Source organism: Thamnophis sirtalis, unplaced genomic scaffold (genome assembly GCF_051295495.1).
Source record: "Thamnophis sirtalis isolate CommonGarterSnake01/CBP01778 unplaced genomic scaffold, rThaSir2_p1.2 scaffold_13, whole genome shotgun sequence".
NCBI classification, from domain to species: domain Eukaryota; kingdom Metazoa; phylum Chordata; class Lepidosauria; order Squamata; family Natricidae; genus Thamnophis; species Thamnophis sirtalis.
The window spans coordinates 56462950-56481964 of NW_028261393.1; the positions used below are offsets into that span (position 1 = coordinate 56462950).

The window sequence follows — 19015 nt, forward strand, 5'->3', positions numbered from 1 at the left end:
TCCCTTATCTTTTGTGAGCTTCTACTGTTTTTTGCCTCTCTGTCAAACATGCCTTGGGGATGAAATTTCAACATAACTACACAGGCATGGTTCAGATGGGTGGGAACTCTACAGGAGCTTCCGTTCAGAAACACAGTGCTTTCTGGAGTCCAATCAAATCTTTATTACAGTCATAGATCAGCCTTAAGGAGTGTGGGGTGCAGTCTATTAAAAAGCACATGAAATACATCAGAATCTAAAAATGAAAATGATGAAGCATAGAGCAGGCCCCACTCTCTGCTAGCACTGATGATGCTACTTAGTTGGGTTATGAAATGTCTGCCAAGAGAACAACCAGGTTTGTAGAGCACCAAGGACCTAACTCTCCTCCTCCTCCTCCTCCTTCTCCTCCTCCTCCTCCTCCTCCTCCTCCTCCTCCTCCTCCTCCTCCTCCTCCTCCTCCTCCACACCCCACTCCCTCGGAGCACTGATGATGTTACCTAGTTGGGTAATGAAACATCTGCAAGAAAACCTTCAAGCTCAGAGAGCACCAAGGACCCCACAGTCCTCCTCCTCCTCCTCTTCCTCCACACCCCACTCCCTCCTAGCACTGATGATGTTACCTAGTTGGGTAATGAAACATCTGCAAGAAAACCTTCGAGCTCAGAGAGCACCAAGGACCCCACAGTCCTCCTCCTCCTCCATTCCTCTTCCTCCTCCCACACACCCCACTCCCTCCTAGCACTGATGATGTTACCTAGTTGGGTAATGAAACATCTGCAAGAAAACCTTTAAGCTCAGAGAACACCAAGCCCCCCCCTCCCCGCCCCAAATGTTGGAAAACTAGGAGATATAAAATATATATATATTAAAAGAGAAAACTGACACGCTCTCTGGATTTTCCAAAACAAAGCAGGGCATGTGGCAAAAGCTATCATTCAGGTCTCCCCAAATCATGTGTAAATAAGAGATCAGTAGTTTTACTCATCTGATGACAGTCCAATCGCCGTCCACACCCCAAACAATCATCTCCAGTCCTTAAAGAGACTGTCAGCTGGCTTTGTTTTTTTATTTTTTTCCTTTTAACCTTAGTTTAAGACAGATGGATGTTCCAAACCCCTTCGGTTAACCAGCATGAAAATGCACCCGATCCCCCCCCCCAAAAAATAGGTTTGAATCTGAAAGAGGCAAAAGACAGGCGGATGGTGAGGATGGAGACCCTCCTTCCTCCGTCTCAGACGAGACCATAAAAGAAAAGCCACCGAAGGGGGACCACGGCACAGCTTCCCCGGAGCAGCCACGATGCTCACAAAGGCACATGTCTCTCATGAACGCCTAGCCCAGAACAAAAGAAGTTAGCGCGCACGGATCGCTTCGCCAGGAATGACGTGTGCCGAGGCCGAAGCGGTCTCTGCAAATCAAAAAAATTGGCCCCCGTTGGAGCGTAATATTTAGTCTAAAAATAATAATGGGGGAAAAAAAATAGGCACATGGGAGAACGCATCTGAAGGAGCATCTCTCTCTCTCTCTCTCTCTCTCTCTCTGTCTCTCTCTCTCTCTCTGTCTCTCTCTCTCTCTCTCTCTGTCTCTCTCTCTCTCTCTCTCTCACACACACACACACACTCACAAACCAAACTCGTTCAGATGATATGGACCAAGACTGGGAGGGTGTGGGGGGAGACATCGCCAAGGATTTTAAACTCACCCACCCCCAGAGATGGATTGATGCTCTCTCTGGCTATGGTCTAACAAAAGCGGAAAGTTTATCAGGGAAAAAAAAAACATGGCTTCTAGGCAGCCCCACCACCTCAACCTAAAAGGACCCAAACCCATTGTGGGTATTATCGTTCAGGACGGCCAACGTCCGAAGCAGCCATGCTGGTGGACAGAAGGCCATGAGTCCTTCTGTCTTTCTGGCAGAACCGGGCGCACGGATGAGAGTTTGAATCCAACCACTTGGTGTTCACCTCATTGGAGGATGGAGCTGGTACAGGAGGAACAAAGCAATGGAAGCACCCCTGGGTTGTTTCAAGACAATGGTGTTTAAATCACAAAGCGTCCCCTCCCCTCTTAGGCCCTGATTTATCTGGGGGGAATGGGGGAGCCATTCACTCAACTCCCTCCCTTCCTGTATCGTCCAATATATCCAGTTTTGTGCCCAGCACCGAGTCCTCACGGACACCCTGCTTTTAGCATGGATTCTGAAGATCGAAGCTTCCAATCCCAGATTCGCCTCGCTTTGCAGCACAAACAGGGAGAGAGAGAGACGTTCTCGGTGGGTGGAATTCGCCGAAGAAACCTTGCGCCAGCCTGCCGGGATGTGAGGCGGTCAGGTAGAAAGCCTCTTTTGATGTTGCCTGCCCCCCTCTCTGAAAAGGGGGAGGAACCTCCCAGACATCTGGATTTGTTTTGCCCTTTCCCCACCTGGACAAAGCCAGAGGTGACCAGACAGAAGCTGTCCCCGGGGAATCCTCCAGTCTACAAGTCCCCCCTCCTCTTCCTCTTCCAGCTCCCCCCCCTTCCGTCTCCATAGCAATTGTTGGCCAGTGTGTATATTCAGAAGCGAGTCGGTCCCACTGCATGGCAAGATATTTGCTAGAAACCTGGAGCAAAAGCATCTCTCTCTCTTCTGGTCAACCTAGTCAGATTTATGCCTCCTCTTTCTGCAGACATCACCTATGCAGTGCCCAGAAACCCGAAGCCCACATGATTCCGATGTAGGAAACCAAGTTTCAGGTTTTTTGGGAGGGGGGAGGGAGAAGGACGTGGCTCCTCTACCCATTGCAGCTTTAGCAAAGGAGACAAGCCCGTTCGCCTTCACTGGCGAGCTACAGTTTCTCCTTGAAGGTGGAGGAGTAGATATGCTGGTTCCATGGGCTTCAAAGCTGGGCAGGACAAGGTGTCCCTAGGCCAAGCTTCATGGGAGACCGTGGGAGGGTTAAAGTGGTACTTCTCAACCCTACCCAGATGCCTTCAAGTGTCTCTCAGGTGGAAGTACGGCAGACCAAGAGACGCAATGAGACTTTGGCCGTAGGAGAACATGATGTTCCTTCTGGCTCCTGACTCAACCCCACCAAAACAAAACAGCGTTGTCTTTTTAGTTCAACAAAGCAGCCCCCCCTTCCCCGCCCCCACAACTCTCTGGCTTTCCCTCCCCCCCCCAAACCTCCTCCTATGGGCTCCATTACAGACCCCTCTTGGGGTCCTCCTGGCAAAGACAAACACCCCCCCCCCCGCCCTCCAAAGCGGCCTTTGCTTTCTGTTTCTCATCCCCCCCCCCCCCCCGGACGCTGGGGAAGGTCTGAAACCACAGCCGTGCGAGGAGACAGTGAATGGAACACCATGCGCGGGCTCTCTCTCTCTCTCTCACACACACACATACACAAAAGGGAAGAACAAGGGAAGACTGCAATATTATAGGAGGTCTCTCTTTCACGGGGGTGGGGCGGGGGGTGTAAATAGGTTAGTTTCCCCCCCCCCCAAAAAAAAATCTCCCCTCTTCTTCCAGGGCTGGAATGGAAAGGTGGAGGGAGGGGAGGAGAAGGTTGGAGGAGCCGTGGTACCAAATGAAACCAAAGGAGACGCAAAGAGAAGGAGGAGAAGGAGGGAAGGGGGTGGGTGAGCTATGGGGCTGACACGCCACTTCTCCCCACCAATTCATTCCGCCCCCACTCCCCTTCTCCCGCAAAGGTCAGCCAAGCCTGGGAAGATGGGAAGAGAAGAAGGGGGAGGGGGAAGGGAGCTGAAGTCCCTTCAAGACAACGGAGGGGAAATGATGGAGAAGGGAGAGCCAGGAGGGTGGGGAAGGAAGGAAAGACTCCCGCCTTACCTTTGGAGGCATCCTTCTCTTCTTTCGGCTTGATCACCTTCCCGCTCATAGATCCCAGTTTGGTTGTAAAGATTCCCCCAGGATACCGCGTGGCACAGCGAGCTGGGTTTCCAAGAAATCAGGGAACGAGAGAGGCGCGCAAGAGAGACGGATGGCTGGGCGTTTTTTGTTTTTTCCTCCTCTTCTTCCTCCCTCTTCCCTTTCTCGGGTCCTTTTTTCCTTCTTCTTTGTTGTTGCTCTTTCCCTTCTTCCGTAGATCAGGGGGAGGAGGACTGAAGAGGAGGGAAGCCCTAGGAGCGGGGAGGGGGAGGGGAGAGAGCGAGGAATCAATCACGGAATCAAAGCGAGCCCTGACTGGCTGCCGGGTTCCTTCGGCGCCTGGCGCAGGAGGAGAATGCGCTCAATGCCACCACGGGAGCTTGGAGGGTTTGGGAAACGCTGCTGGGGGGGGCGGGAGGGGGAGGAAGGACGAGGCGATTGGCGGCGAGGGGGGCTACCTTCTTCCCACCCGCTTCCCTTTGGGGAAGGATGAAAGGGGGGGCGCGAGGAGATGCGTTTCCTGCACATCTGCCAGGTTTCTCGGTCCCGCCTTGGGCTGGGAGGTTCGCAGGAGGCAAAAGCTTGGGTCTCAACCCACCCACCCACCCCCTCCTCCCTCCTTGCACCCCCACCCCACCCCTCCTCGGGTTTTTTTTGGCTGGAAGAAACCCTCTTCCTGCTCACCCACCACCTTTCTCAGGAAGGCAGCAAAGACCTGGAAATCCTAACCCTTTAGCTGAGGGTGGAACCCACCTTCAGACGCCTCCGGAAGGCAGGACACACCCCTCTCTTTGGGCACCAAGGTTGGATGGTCTGGAGACATGAGGTGACAGACAGCTGAGCGAGGATTGCCTTGCTGGGATTGTGTTCCCCCTCCCTTTCCTTTTGGAAATTCTAGAGGAGTCCCCCAGGAGAAGGAGGGGGTAGTACTTCGCAGGAGGAGAAGGTGCTGGCTTTCCAAAACCAGGAAGCTCATGGAAGGACCAGAGGAGATGTTGGGGGTCTTTTAGTCCTCCAGGTGAGGCAGGTGAGACCTACCTGTCGGGACCCAGAGCCAAGGGGGATTATAATCTCAAACAGGAAAGGCATCAGCGTATAGGAAGTCCTTCCTGATTAACAGTTGGGGGAAGGAAGAAGGAGGGAGAAAGGAGCAGGGTTCTGATAGTTGAGGGGTTGCCACCAAGAAGAGAAGGTCAACCTATTCTCCAAAGCAGGACAAGAAGCAATGGGTGGAAACTAATCAAGGAGAGAAGCAACCTTAGAACTAAGGAGACATTTCCTGGCAGTGAGAACAATTAACTAGTGGGACAGAAGTTGCCTTCAGAAGTTGTGGGTTTTAAAGAAGAGATTGGACAGCCATTTGTCTGAAATGATACAGGGTTTCCTGCCTGATCAGGGGGTTGGACTACAAGACCTCCAAGCCGAGGTGGCGCAGTGGTTAAATGCAGCACTGCAGACTACTTCAGCTGACTGCAGTTCGGCTGTTCAAATCTCACCGGCTCAGGGTTGACTCAGCCTTCCATCCTTCCGAGGTGGGTGAAATGAGGACCCGGATTGTTGTTGGGGGCGATATGCTGACTCTGTAAACCGCTTAGAGAGGGCTGAAAGCCCTATGAAGCGGTAGATAAGTCTAACTGCTATAAGGTCCCTTCCAACTTTGTTATGGTGTGATTTTGAGCAAAAGAAGTCCACCGATAACCACCAGCTAATGGATGGGTAGAGAGGAATAAAGCATGCACACTTCATGCTAGTAAAAATGCACAAGCATATCCATGAAAGTCTCGTGGCAATAATATAACTGTAGGGAGATTCTCAGTCATCCAAGGTTAGGTTTCTCTCAAAGGTGCTTTTGCTAAAAGACAATGGGATTTTCTTTGTTTTTCCTTGAAGGCATTTTGCTTCTCATCCATGGAGGAAGCTTCTTGGATGAGACTCGAAATGTCTTCAAGGAAAAACATAAGTTGCCTTTTGAGAAAGGTGCCTTTGAGACAATATGATATAACCTTCGTCCAGGACAATTGTCCCAAATCCTAGTCTTGACAGATTAACAGATTAACGGAGTTGGGAGGGATCTTGTAGGTCTTCTAGTCCAACACCCCCCCACAAAAAAGCAGGAGACCCTACCCCATTTCTAACAGATGGTCCCTTCTTGAAAGCCTCCAGGGATGAAGCTCCCACAACTTCCAAAGGCACCTCTACTAGATTGATTAGATCCCACAGATTAGGCCTCCTCCAAATTCCATCCGCCGGCCAATGCCGACTGGCGACTACCCGGAGGAGGGCCTTCTCTGTGGCTGCTCCGACCCTCTGGAACGAGCTCCCCGTGGAGATTCGAACCCTCACCACCCTCCAGGCCTTCCGCAAAGCCCTTAAAACCTGGCTGTTCCGACAGGCCTGGGGCTAAAGAGCTGTTGCCCCCGTTTCGAATGGTATGACTGTTGTGTGTTTTTAAATTATGTATTGTTATGTTTCGTCTTTTTATTTTCTGTCTGTACCCCCCTCCCCTGATTTGAATTGTGAGCCGCCCTGAGTCCCCTTCGGGGGAAAAGGGCGGCATATAAATATAATCAAATCAAATCAACTTCTGTTCCATTGGTGGATGGTTCTCAGAAAATTTCTCCTGATTTCTAGGTTGAATCTCTCTCCTTGATCAGTTCCTTGTGAAATGTTCTGGTAGCTTCTATATCCAAGTATAACCAATTTCAGTTTTTTCCAAGTCAGCCAAGAAAAGTAGGCGCTCACACCCATCGACATTCATCTTGAAAGATGTTTCAAGGGTGCCAGGGAAAGAAACGCTGCTCCCATCTTCCTTTCTGTTGGCTCTCTGAGAACTTCGTAGGAGGAAGAGCCGCAACTTGGTCTCTTCCCCATTCATCCCTGGGGAAGGGGGCAGCCCCGATTCTCCTAAGATTTGGGGGATAGGCTCAGCTATTTTCAAGGACAGAAGATGCGATGTTACCAGGGCTGAGCGGTACGATGTGTTCTTCAGTGATGTATTGAAAGCCACATTCTCCAAAGGGACAGCTGGCACCAGGGGGAAAAAACAACCATTGATTTCACGTGGCTGGAGGCTTAATTAAAATTAAATATAGTTAATCAAAGTCCTCCTCACACATGCTTTCTCTACAGTCCAAAAAGAGTTTGGGAGGCCCCCAAAGACCACAGCTGAAGTTTCCAGAGCTCCATTGGAGCTTTGGGCAATGGACCTCTGTTTCAGGAGAGGTCACCTTGTCTATCTGGACTTTTGGGGAGAGCTGATCTGAAGCTGTGGCGCTGTGATGCCTACAAATCAGCAGAGGCTTCTCCTCCTCCCTTCCTCCAGTTGCAAACTTGGTTTTGCAGTTTAATAACAGATGTCCCCTTTCACGTATCACGATAACCTGCTTCTCAGGGTTTTTTTTTCCCCCCTAGGCTAGGAAAACAAGACTTTTATAAGATTTTCCCTTTCTCAATGCTGACTTTTGAAAATTTGATCCTCAGTTATTATTTTTTTAGGGTTGGGGATCCAGTTGGCTTCATTAAGCCTGGAAACACAGCTTGGAATTGAGCCAAAACTGCAGCTCAGCCCTGAGAAACCAATATTCTCCTTTATTAGCCAAAACTATCTATTCCCAAATCCAGTGAAGTGTTTCTCTTCTGCTACCTTCTCTTCTGTAGAAAAGAAGAGCGTTGAGGGTGTAGAGAAGAGGTATTTTTCTCATCCAGAAGAGCGATAGAAAATGTCTCTCTTAAGGTAGCTCTTAGGGGACGCGGTGGCTCAGTGGCTAAGACGCTGAGCTTGTCGGTCAGAAAGTCAGCAGTTCGGCGGTTCAAATCCCCAGCGCCGCGTAATGGAGTGAGCTCCCGTGACTTGTCCCAGCTTCTGCCAACCTAGCAGTTCGAAAGCAGGTAAAAAGGCAAGTAGAAAAATAGGAACCACCTTTGGTGGGAAGGGAACAGCGTTCTGTGCATCTTCGGTGTTGAGTCATGCTGGCCACATGACCATGGAGACATCTTCGGAAAGCGCTGGTTCTTCGGCTTTGAAACGGAGATGAGCACTGCCCCCTAGAGTTGGGAACGACTAGCACATTCGTGCGAAGGGAACCTTTACCTTAAGGTAGCCCTTCTTTCTCCATAACTCTGCTGATGATGTGTACAACATGCCACCCTGCATTGAGAATTGGTTGTTTGGAACCGGATGTGCTCCACATGTTTGAAGGACTATTTGAGAAAGCTGCGCTGAGGACTTCCACATACTTATTCATTCCCACATGCTCCTCTGGTTTCCAAGAGGCTTCTGCGGCGATTTAGGCCTCCCAGATTCCTTCAAGCTACCCAACAGGACGGTTCCAAACTCAGTTGAGGGAGTCCTCCCAAACATGGATGCAAATCCATAACATCTTTCTTTAAGGGTTCTTGCTTCAAAGGCTAAAAAGCCAGTAATTTCCAGACTTTTGAGTCAATGGCCAGTTCTTTAAGAGCATCTGATGATGGATGACAGGTGCATCCCCCAGATGATGTCACTCGCCTCTTGCCCAATCAGAGCAAAGGATTTCTCAGACAGAATTGAATGAGCAGAGGAATATTTCCCATCTGAATTGTCCGGCTTGCTGGTAGTTAATCCACTTTTCAAAATTCACTGCAGGAAGATAACATTTGGGGGGGGGGGGCTGTCGCCAACGATTGCTAACACAAGCCTTTTCTTTCCGAATTGCTTAACCTTTGGAGGTGCCCCCTGAATGTTTCTGTTTTTAGAAAACAGTGTCCTTCATCTACGGTTGAAGGACTCATTTGGAAACGTGGTCTGGAATTAATGAACTCCAGAAGATGGACTGGATTAGTCTGGTGGAATCCATCATTGTACTGTCTATTGTTGGGGGGAAAAATAAAGTCAAAACGATAACAGCAAATTAAATGGCCATTTTGTTCTTTGCTCGAGTCACCAATGACTCTTCACTGTAGAACCTGTTTAACAATTCCTTCTTTCCTCCTTCCCTCCTTCCTTCATGCCTTTCTTTCCCTCCTTCCCTTTTCTCTCCCCCCTCTTCTTCCTTCCTCCCTCTCTCCCTTTCAGCCTTCCTTCCATACTTCCTCCCTCCCTCTTTCATATTTCCTTCCTTCCTCTTGCCCTCATATTTCCTCCTTCCCTCTCTCTTTCATATTTCCCTCTTTCATCCCTCCATATTTTCCTCCCTCCCTCTTTCATATTTCTTTCCTTTGTCTCTCCATATTTTCCTTTCTCCCACCCTCTTTTATATTTCTTTCTTCCCTCCCTCCATATTTTCCTCCCTCCCTTTTTCATATTTCCTTCCTCCTTCCCTCTTTTATATTTCCTTCCTCCCTCTCTCCATATTTTCCTCCTTCCCTCTTTCATATTTCCTTCCTCCCTCCATATTTTCCTCCCTCCATCTTTCATATTTCCTTCCCTCTTTCATATTTCCTTCCTCCTTCCCTCTTTCATATTTCCTTCCTCCCTCTCTCCATATTTTCCTCCTTCCCTCTTTCATATTTTCTTCCTCCTTCCCTCTTTCATATTTCCTTCCTCCTTCCATATTTTCCTCCCTCCCTCTTTCATATTTCCTTCCTCCCTTTTCATATTTCCTTCCTCCTTCCCTCTTTCATATTTCCTTCCTCCCTCTTTCCATATTTTCCTCCCTCCCTCTTTCATATTTCCTTCCTCCTTCCCTCTTTCATATTTCCTCCCTCCCTTCCCTCCCTCTCTCCTACTTGACTCCTACTCTAAGCTGGCTGTAATTCAACCGTCTTGTGATCTAAATAGTCATACTGAGTTTCAAGAAGAGCCATTACACCCCGAACATTATACAGGAATCAACGCTCAAGGAGTTTGCATCACACTGTTTGTTACGGCTGCGTTTTACTTCAACCATTCTCTCACTGATAATTCCGTGTCTAAATATGGCTGGATATGGCATTGTCCAAAAGGACCTGTTGATTTGGCTGCCGGCACGAGATATCCTGCGAGGAAGGCTATCAAACCAGAGAACTAACATCTTCATGTAGCAATCAGAATCCTTTGACAAACCACAGGCTGTTCAGGGCTGTTGTGAGGATAAAATTAGTTGGGTTGGGAGAGAGTTCGAAGGGTCCTTGTTGCTCTCTGAGCTTGCTTGTTTTCTTGAGAGACGGTTCATTACCCAAACTAGGTAACACCATCAATGCTAGCCCTGCTAATAGCCCTGATGATGTTACCTAGTTTGGCTAATGAAATGTCTGCAGGAAAACAGGCGAGTTCAGAGAGCACCAAGGACACCCCCCCCCATATCAACCCCAAGCTCCTTTATTGGAGGAGAGTTTAAAAATACAAGAAAATAAGTCACCCAATTATTAGCAGTTAGCAGTTAGCAGTTAGACTTATATACCGCTTCCTAGGGCTTTCAGCCCTCTCTAAGCGGTTTACAGAGTCAGCATATCGCCCCCAACAACAATCCGGGTCCTCATTTCACCCACCTCGGAAGGATGGAAGGCTGAGTCAACCTTGAGCTGGTGAGATTTGAACTGCTGAACTGCAGAACTAGCAGTCAGCTGAAGTAGCCTGCAGTGCTGCATTTAACCACTGCGCCACCTCGGCTCTATTATGCTTTTATGCTTAATATTCTCCTCAAAAGGTATAAGACAGCCAAGATGGACGTGTCTTGCTTCACCAGAAAAGCCCAAATCTCCAGTGCAGGAAGAATGCAAGGAAAGGGTTTATACTTTCAAGAAGGTGGCCAGAAATTCTCAGAATCCAGGCAAAAGGGTGTCAAGAAATAGCAAACTCATCTTCTCTTTGCTGGCTGCTCTCCAGTTTTGCAGACTTTTCCAATATGGTCACGTATTATTTTTACTATCCGAGCAGGGCTATTGTTGACAAACACTTGGAAGACCAGAACTTCTTCCCTTGGGGAGAGCTGAGGAGCAAAGGAGGCTAAATATTCGTGAGAAAGAACTAAAGAAGGTGGGTGGAGGCGCCTTTCTTGGCTTTCCAAAGAAAAACCATCCTTTTCCGCGTTGATGGAAAACGGTGAGGAGACCAAGAAGTGGACAGAAGGAGTTTCAGAAAGCCAACTTTGAAGAGAGCAAGTCTGGGGTAATTCAACCCCAGACTTGGGTCTCCGGACGCGCTTCAAGGTGCTGGTTATTACCTTTAAAGCCCTACGTGGCTTAGGACCTGGATATCTACGAGACCGTCTTCTGCCACGTACCTCCCAGCGTCTGATAAGATCTCACAGGGTGGGGCTTCTCCGGGTGCCGTCAACTAGACAATGTCATCTGGCAGCCCCCCGGGGGAGGGCCTTCTCTGTAGCTGCCCCGGCCCTATGGAATGATCTCCCCCCAGAGATCTGGACCCTCCCCACTCTCTCGGCCTTCCATAAGTCTATTACGACCTGGCTATTCCGGCAGACTTGGGGGCTGTTGACCTCTTGAATGAGGTCCAGCCCCACTAAAGTTGAGTGCATGATGTGTTTTTTAACTTCCCTGTCTTTCTATTTTTTAAAATTTTTTAGTATTTTTAAATTGTTTTTTTATGTCCTTCGGGATTGGGCGGCATATAAATTTATTAAACATTAACATTAACATGGGGAGAAATTCTTCCTCTTCCTGGATGCTAAATTTGTGAAACAAATTCGTATGGTTGTCCAACTCACAAGTAGATGGGCCTCATGATTAAATATACCCTGATTGCCCAGGGAAAAGGCAACTTAAAGAGTCCCATTTCTGGAGCTGCCTTCCATCCATTGAAATTGCAACCACGGATGGGACCCCTTCACTCCATAAGTGGACGTCCAATTGACCCCCCCCACCCGCTGAATTATTACTCCCACCTACCTTGATCAGAGAAAGAGGCGAGTTGAAAGTCGGGAGGCTAGGCTGGTGCTCAGAGACCACCTTAGCTTTCAGAAAAAATCCCAAATTAATCCCATGCCACGCTTCTTTCTCGCTCGCTGGCCATGAATACAAGAAACATCCACTCTGGTCCTTCGATATCCCCTCCTGGTTTCTCCTGCAGGCTTTGGCTGCAAAAAAATAACAACCTCCAGAAATCTCCAGCTCAGGAAGCCCACCGAGAAGAAAACGATGGGATGGAAGCTTTGTTCTCTTCTCCCCCGACCAGGTGAAGCTTTGGGGCCCAATCTGCGGAGACTTGTTGCTCCCCGGGCAAGGGAAGTGAGAAGTCACACGGTGCCTCCTCTTGCTATTTTTAGACAAAAGCAGGATCCTCCAGGCTGTTTTGGTTTCCAGAACTGCCCTGGCAGAGGGTGCCCGGGAGAGCAGCTGCGAATGTCTCACTTTACAGCTTCAAGGCAACCTCTTCAAGCGCTCCGAAGACGCTGGGGAGAGACAGACAGGAAAAACAAACCTCAGGCATTTATGGGTCTGGTTTTTTTTTTTTTTTAAAGTCGTCGACGTTCTCACTTATGACATTATTTCTCACAGATTCGTTTCCCGTTCTTTCCTTTTTTACGCGTTTCAAGCAGCAGGAGGAGCTCTTCGAAATCCCAATTTTATCCCAGCGGTAACAGCCTTTCTATTTCCAACAGGCGATGCAACAAACTTCAACAAGCAAAGGCTCAAAATAAATCACCATCGTAAGAGAGATCGGGGTTTGAAGAAACCCCTGTTTGGCCAAGGGGGCTGGGGCCATGGCCCAGACTGTTGGTTCCTTTGGATCCAGAGACGATGGGCACAATTAATGAATATCATTCATTCCTGGTGTTTAATCGTAAGCTATCTGAAATTTCTTAGTCCCATATTTATTTTTGATGGGATGAGTGGTGGGATTCAATCCATTTTTTCCCCAATCTCGTTTATATCTCTCGTTTGAGTGGTCCTTAAGATATGCAGATATTTTAGCCATCTCTGCTAAGTTTGTTACTTTTAATGTTCCATCCTTGAATAGTAGGCAAATCTTCCTTCTTCCAGTATTGCGCCACCAACAGTCTAGCTGCGGTTATTAAATGCAAAAATCAGATTAATCTCTACAACTGTACAATCAGTGATTACACCTAACAAAAATAATTGAGGGGTAAACCTTAACCTTTTTTTTTAAGAACATTTTGCATAATCCACCAATGCTTTAACCTTTAACCGAGGTGGCGCAGTGGTTAAATGCAGCACTGCAGGCTACTTCAGCTGACTGCAGTTCGGCTGTTCAAATCTCACCGGCTCAAGGTTGACTCAGCCTTCCATCCTTCCGAGGTGGGTAAAATGAGGACCCGGATTGTTGTTGGGGGGCGATATGCTGACTCTGTAAACCGCTTAGAGAGGGCTGAAAGCCCTATGAAGCGGTATATAAGTCTAACTGCTATTTCTATTTTTGCAAGTCCACCAAATATGAAAATATGTAGCATCCACACAATCACATCTCCAGCATTTAGGTTGTAAACTCGGATACATCGAAGCCAGTTTTTTTAGGATCTGAATGCCACCTATAAAACATCTTATAAAAGTTTTCTCTCAAATTTTGGGCTTGTGTAAATTTTACATTCCTTACCCAAATCTTTTCCCATGTATCCAACATTATTGGTTCTTCAACATTTTGAGCCCACTTTATCATACAGTCTTTACACAATAATGAATAAAGAACTTTTAGCTTCAATCTTTTACTCTAAGCTGGCCTCCCTTTGTGGACAATTTCCACAGGAGCCAGTGCTGGGTCTTGTGCAGAAGCTCCCAGCTTAAAGGTCAGTACAGTATTAGGGTTTTTATTAAGCCTTGGCATCATGAATCCATGTTCCTCCTTCTGTGGTCACATTGCAAGAGCTGACCTTCACCAGGGAGCACATGACCTGAAGGTCTCAGGCTTCCACAAATAAGAAATCTTTCTTTGTGTCTCCGGGAAGCTCCCCCCCCCCGCCCCCTTCTCCCTTCTTCAGCGAGCAAGAGTGGAAACGAAGCAGGTTACCTCCAAATGGGCTCCAAACTTCTTAGTCATTTCCTAACGTGAAGGAGAAATCAAAATATGTCACTTCAACCCTTGGAATGGAATGGTCTTCTGCGTTGCCACTCAATTTCTCCGGTCATTTTTTTAAAAAAACAAACACATGATACAATTCAAATGGGATTAACATGATCTCAAGGAATGCTTAGATAATAACATGATGGACTTTCAACTGGTTGGAGAGGACATGTGAGATCTGGGGGGGACTATCGTAGAAAAGGCCACGCAATGTTCCAACTAATTTAGTTTCCCTGAATTGAGATCCTATAGTTTTATTTCCAAATGTTGTAGACAAACGTGTAGATTTTTCTTTCGTGGTTTAATTGCATCCTGCCTTGTATCCCGTCATTAAAAATACATTTCAAGGTGGCAAAGATATCTAACATACCTTCCTACTCTTCCTATTTCCCCCACAACAACAACAACACTGGGAGGTTGGTTGGGTTGAGAGAGAAGGATGGGCCCAAGGTCACCCAACCAGCTTTCATGCCTAAGGCCGGACTAGAACTCACTGTCTCCTGGTGATTGGTCCAAAGTCACCCAACCAGCTTTCATGTCTAAGGCGAGACTAGAACTCACTGTCTCCTGGTGATTGGTCCAAAGTCACCCAACCAGCTTTCATGCCTAAGGCTGGACTAGAAAACTCACTGTCTCCTGGTGATTGGTCCAAAGTCACCCAACCAGCTTTCATGTCTAAGGCGAGACTAGAACTCACTGTCTCTTGGTGATTGGTCCAAAGTCACCCAACCAGCTTTCATGCCTAAGGCGGGACTAGAACTCACTGTCTCTTGGTGATTGGTCCAAAGTCACCCAACCAGCTTTCATGTCTAAGGCGGGACTAGAACTCACTGTCTCTTGGTGATTGGTCCAAAGTCACCCAACCAGCTTTCATTCCTAAGGTGGAACCAGAATTCACAGTCTCCTGGTTTCCAGCCTGCCGTCTTAACCCTAATTGGACCTCAGAATAGTTACTCAATCATTTACACCAGGATTCATCCAAAAGTAACAGCTACCCACAGACACACAGAGGTAGTTTAACGCCTCCTACCATCACACCATACCACCGTCTCCTTGCCTGGTGGTCTTCGGCCTTCAGACTGCAGTCAGTGAACTATCCCTCTGCTTGGTGGTGGAGGAAGATTCCCCTCCATAGGAAATGCCCCTCTTAAAATTAGCCCCCCTCCACCAATCCAAACCTTTTCTCTGACTCAGAGAAATACCCGGAGTGGCATCTGCCAAGGGTTAAGAGGCAACGAAGCCTTGGTCCATTCCTCACCGTAACCCAACCCCACGGATGACGCAGAGAGGCAGCAAACTTGCCAACAGGTGCATGCCAAATACATTGGCAGGGAAGGGATTTCCAGAGGATGGGGAGTCTTGTGATGATCCAGGCTCACTCTGGGAACCAGCCGGCCAGAAATCCTCACTCAGCGCCCAGCTAAAGAAGTTTCCCTCCTGCAGTTAATAAATTCCTACACAACTCCTCCATTTGTCTCATTACTATCTCTCTTTCATTACAACATTCCCTGTCCTCACTCTAACAAAATATTTAACAGATTGAGAAGCAATACTGTGCTGGCTGGCGCAGGCAAGTCAGAGCAATTTAAATCCCCTTGAATTTTTTAGGAACTGACAACTCAACCAAAACTCCTCCGGTATAAATGAGACATCGAAATAAGGATCCCACTTGGTCTTTTTAAAGTCACTCTGCACCTTTTCCAGAGGTGGGTTGCTTCCCGGTTTGGCCCGGTTTGGCTGAACTAGTGGCGATTTGGCCTAGGTCACAGAACCGGCAGCAACCCAGGCTGGCCACCCCCCACAAACCGGTTCCCCGCTCTCTTCTGCCATTGCCAGCATGTTTCTGCACATGCACGGAACAATTTTCAGTCGAGCATGCGTGAGCAACGCATGGCACACATGCACACAGTGGACCAGTACCAACCAGTACAGGAACTCAGCCCTGACCTTTTCTATAGTCTCAACATCTTGGAGCCGAGGTGGCGCAGTGTTAGGGTGCAGTACTGCAGGCCACTTCAGCTGACTGCTATCTACAGTTCAGCGGTTCAAATCTCACCGGCTCAAAGTTGACTCAGCCTTCCATCCTTCCGAGGTGGGTGAAATGAGGACCCAGACTGTGGGGGCGATATGCTGACTCTGTAAACCGCTTAGAGAGGGCTGAAAGCCCTATGAAGCGGTATATAAGTCTAACTGCTATTGCTATTGCTATTGTATCATGGGGGAAACAACTCTCTGCTCCGAAGAGCAGGATAGAAAAGATGTGACATCCGAGAAGCGTGATTTTCAGTCTTAGGTTTATGTCGTGACTGCAGAAAACCTTTTTCGTTTTGAAGAGTGCTGTTCGAGCTTTCTCTATCCCTGTTTTACTTCAGTGGGCACGCCTAGACAACAGAAGGGGAGGGGAGATATAGCAGCCTCCAAATATCCAATGGCCATCCCATAGTAGCAGGAGTAGACAGATTCCACTGGAGTAGAGGGAGCAATAGATTAAAATGTCAAGAAAAAAACCAAACTTTTTGACTATGTAATCTGTTGGCTAGTGGAACAGGCTGACACCAGTGGTGGGATTCAATTTCTTTTACTACTGGTTCTGTGGGCGGGGCTTGATGGGCATGGCTTGGTGGGTGTGCCAGGAGAAGGATACTGCAAAATCTCCATTTCTTCCAGATCAGCTGGGACTCGGGAGGCAGAGAACAGATCGGGCGGGGCCAGCCAAAGGTAGTATTTTTTCTGGTTCTCCGAACTACTCAAAATTTCCGCTACCGGTTCTCCAGAACTGGTCAGAACCTACTGAAAACCACCTCTGGCTGACACCTGAATTGATGAATTTTTACTTCAAGGGCGGCCTTTCTTCCAACCTTCCATCTGGCAGGGATGTTGTCATGCTTCTTGAACAGAGCTTGGATTGATGCGCTACCAGGTGGGAACACCCAAAGGCTGAAGACTTGGGACATCCGTCTGTTAAAAGTTTGTGAGTGTGGTCAACACATCTCCAGGACCCTCTGCAAAAGGTTGGAGAGGATGGTGTGTGTGTGTGTGTGTGTGTGTGTGTGTGTATGTGTGTCCCCTATCTACCTTGGACAATTCAAAGTGCTGCTCTGGAAGATTGTTTCCAAACAGCTCCGATTCATCTCTTAAGAATGGGAAGGAAATCTTTTTTTAAAAAAAAAAATCCACAGCAGGGAAGTCCAACTTCATCTAGGCTTTGTTGACCCATAATTGCTTGAGGTGTGCTAAAGAGCTCCTGGGGTGTTGATTGGAACAGCCATCTTCCTCCCTCCCCCCCCCCCCCAACACAGCCGCTGTTTATTCTTCGCTCTGGAAATCCAAGGAATTTGTATCATTGATTTGTCACAACACAATCCCTTGGCTGTCTCAGCCCCTGTGTGCTGAGCTTTAAACAAACACAAACACTCTTTATTTCTCAGCTGTAGAAACTCTTGTGATGTAGTAAACATTTCTCTTCTGACTCTCCACCCCTGGGGCCTTCTTCGTGTCCTTGGCGGATCTGAAAGTGGGATCCCTGGTGCTCTCTGAGCTTGGTGGTCTATTTGCAGATATTTCATGGCCCATCTATGTGACAACTTTAGGGCTAGAAGGGAATGGGGTTTTCTGGAGAAGAGGAGGAGAACTGTGGGCTCTCTAAGCTTCATGGTCTACTTGCAGATATTTCATGGCCCATCTATGTGACATCTTCAGGACCAGAAGGGAATGGGTTTTCTGGAGAAGAGGAGGAGAACTGTGGGCTCTCTAAGCTTCATGGTCTACTTGCAGATATTTCATGGCCCATCTATGTGACATCTTCAGGGCTAGAAGGGAATGGGTTTTCTGGAGAAGAGGAGGAGAACTGTGGGCTCTCTAAGCTTCTGGTCTACTTGCAAATATTTCATGGCCCATCTATGTGACATCTTCAGGACCAGAAGGGAATGGGTTTTCTGGAGAAGAGGAGGAGAACTGTGGGCTCTCTAAGCTTCATGGTCTACTTGAAGATATTTCATGGCCCATGTATGTGACATCTTCAGGGCTAGAAGGGAATGGGTTTTGTGGAGAAGAGGAGGAGAACTGTGGGCTCTCTAAGCTTCTGGTCTACTTGCAGATATTTCATGGCCCATCTATGTCACATCTTCAGGGCTAGAAAGGAATGGGATTTGCGGAGAGGAGGGGGAGGCGGAGGAAGAAGAGGAGGACAACTGTGGGGTCCTTGGTGCTCTCTGAACTTGGTGGTTTTCTTGCAGATATTTCATGGCAACTTCATCAGTGCTAGAAGCGAATGGGTTGGCTCCCTATTTATATACCAGTGACTTTCCCTGTCAGTGTTGGCGAGAAAGTCCTTGGCGGTTCCTGGGTTAGGCTGTGGTTCATTGTTTGGTGATTTGTCAGAATTGGTACTGTAGGTCCTTGATTGTGGTGTTGTTCACTGGCTTGATGGTTGGTCTAATGTTCATATCGGTGGTTAATCTCTGCTCATCTTGGTGCTGCATGCTGGTGGGATACAATTTGAGTGAGCCACATCTACCTTCGACCAATTTTCAAAGTGCTCCTCGGGGGGCAGCTATTATCCTTCAGTTATTTGATGGAGTAGGTAGAAGAGATCTTTCTTTGAGGTATAAATATGGATTCCGTTAGAGGTCCCGAGTTAATTAACACACTTCACTCTGCGATCTGCCCCAAAAGAAACCTCCGATTTCCCCAGGGTGGATCCAACTCACTTCCCTAACAAGGTTGGCTTCCACTGAGCCAATGCTTCTAAAAATAGACAAGAGCTGCTAAAAAAACACACGCCCCAAAACATTATTGGAGGGGGGGAGGAGAAACCGGGGAGGGTCTCTCAAACAATATGCCTTTGGCGTGGGGTTGCCCACAAGCCATGCCAGCCCAAGAAATCATCTCTTTGTCCCACAGGATGGGCTGTGAGTCCACCTGGGGATGCGGAAGACGATGGGCTGGGTGTCATGGAAACCAAGAGCAGAAACCTTATTTTCCAGCAGTCGCCTGTCGCTGTTATTTATTTAATTTGGACCAGCTATTTAGCAACAGACAACGATGAGGGGTGGGGGAGGGGGTGGGAGCGAGATGTTGGAAAGGTGCCTGCGGCGAGGCTATAAATAGCCCGCTGCTGTTATTTAAATCTGTCTATGTATGGCAACATTGGCCCCCAATATCTACAAACACCAGTTCCCTGCATGCCTGAGAGAGGCAGAAAAACTCCAGGAAGGTTTTGTTTCTTTAAA

The 19015-nt window shown here is 48.1% G+C and overlaps 1 protein-coding gene across 3 annotated transcripts in view; it reads right to left on the reverse strand.

Moving 5' to 3' along the window:
- FGF13 (fibroblast growth factor 13) overlaps positions 1–19015 on the reverse strand; it is a 204191-nt gene that overhangs the window by 128047 nt on the left and 57129 nt on the right. Inside the window, exons 1-2 of one of the 3 annotated variants that reach the window (XM_087727730.1) lie at positions 11654–11852; positions 3809–4098 (exon numbers count right to left, since the gene is read on the reverse strand). In XM_087727730.1, coding sequence (XP_087583856.1) covers positions 3809–3857 — 49 coding nt within the window. In that variant the 5' untranslated portion in view covers positions 3858–4098; positions 11654–11852. Of the gene's footprint in view, positions 1–3808; positions 4099–11653; positions 11853–19015 lie in introns of those variants that run through there. The other 2 variants (XM_087727735.1, XM_087727731.1) reach the window with 2 other exon arrangements.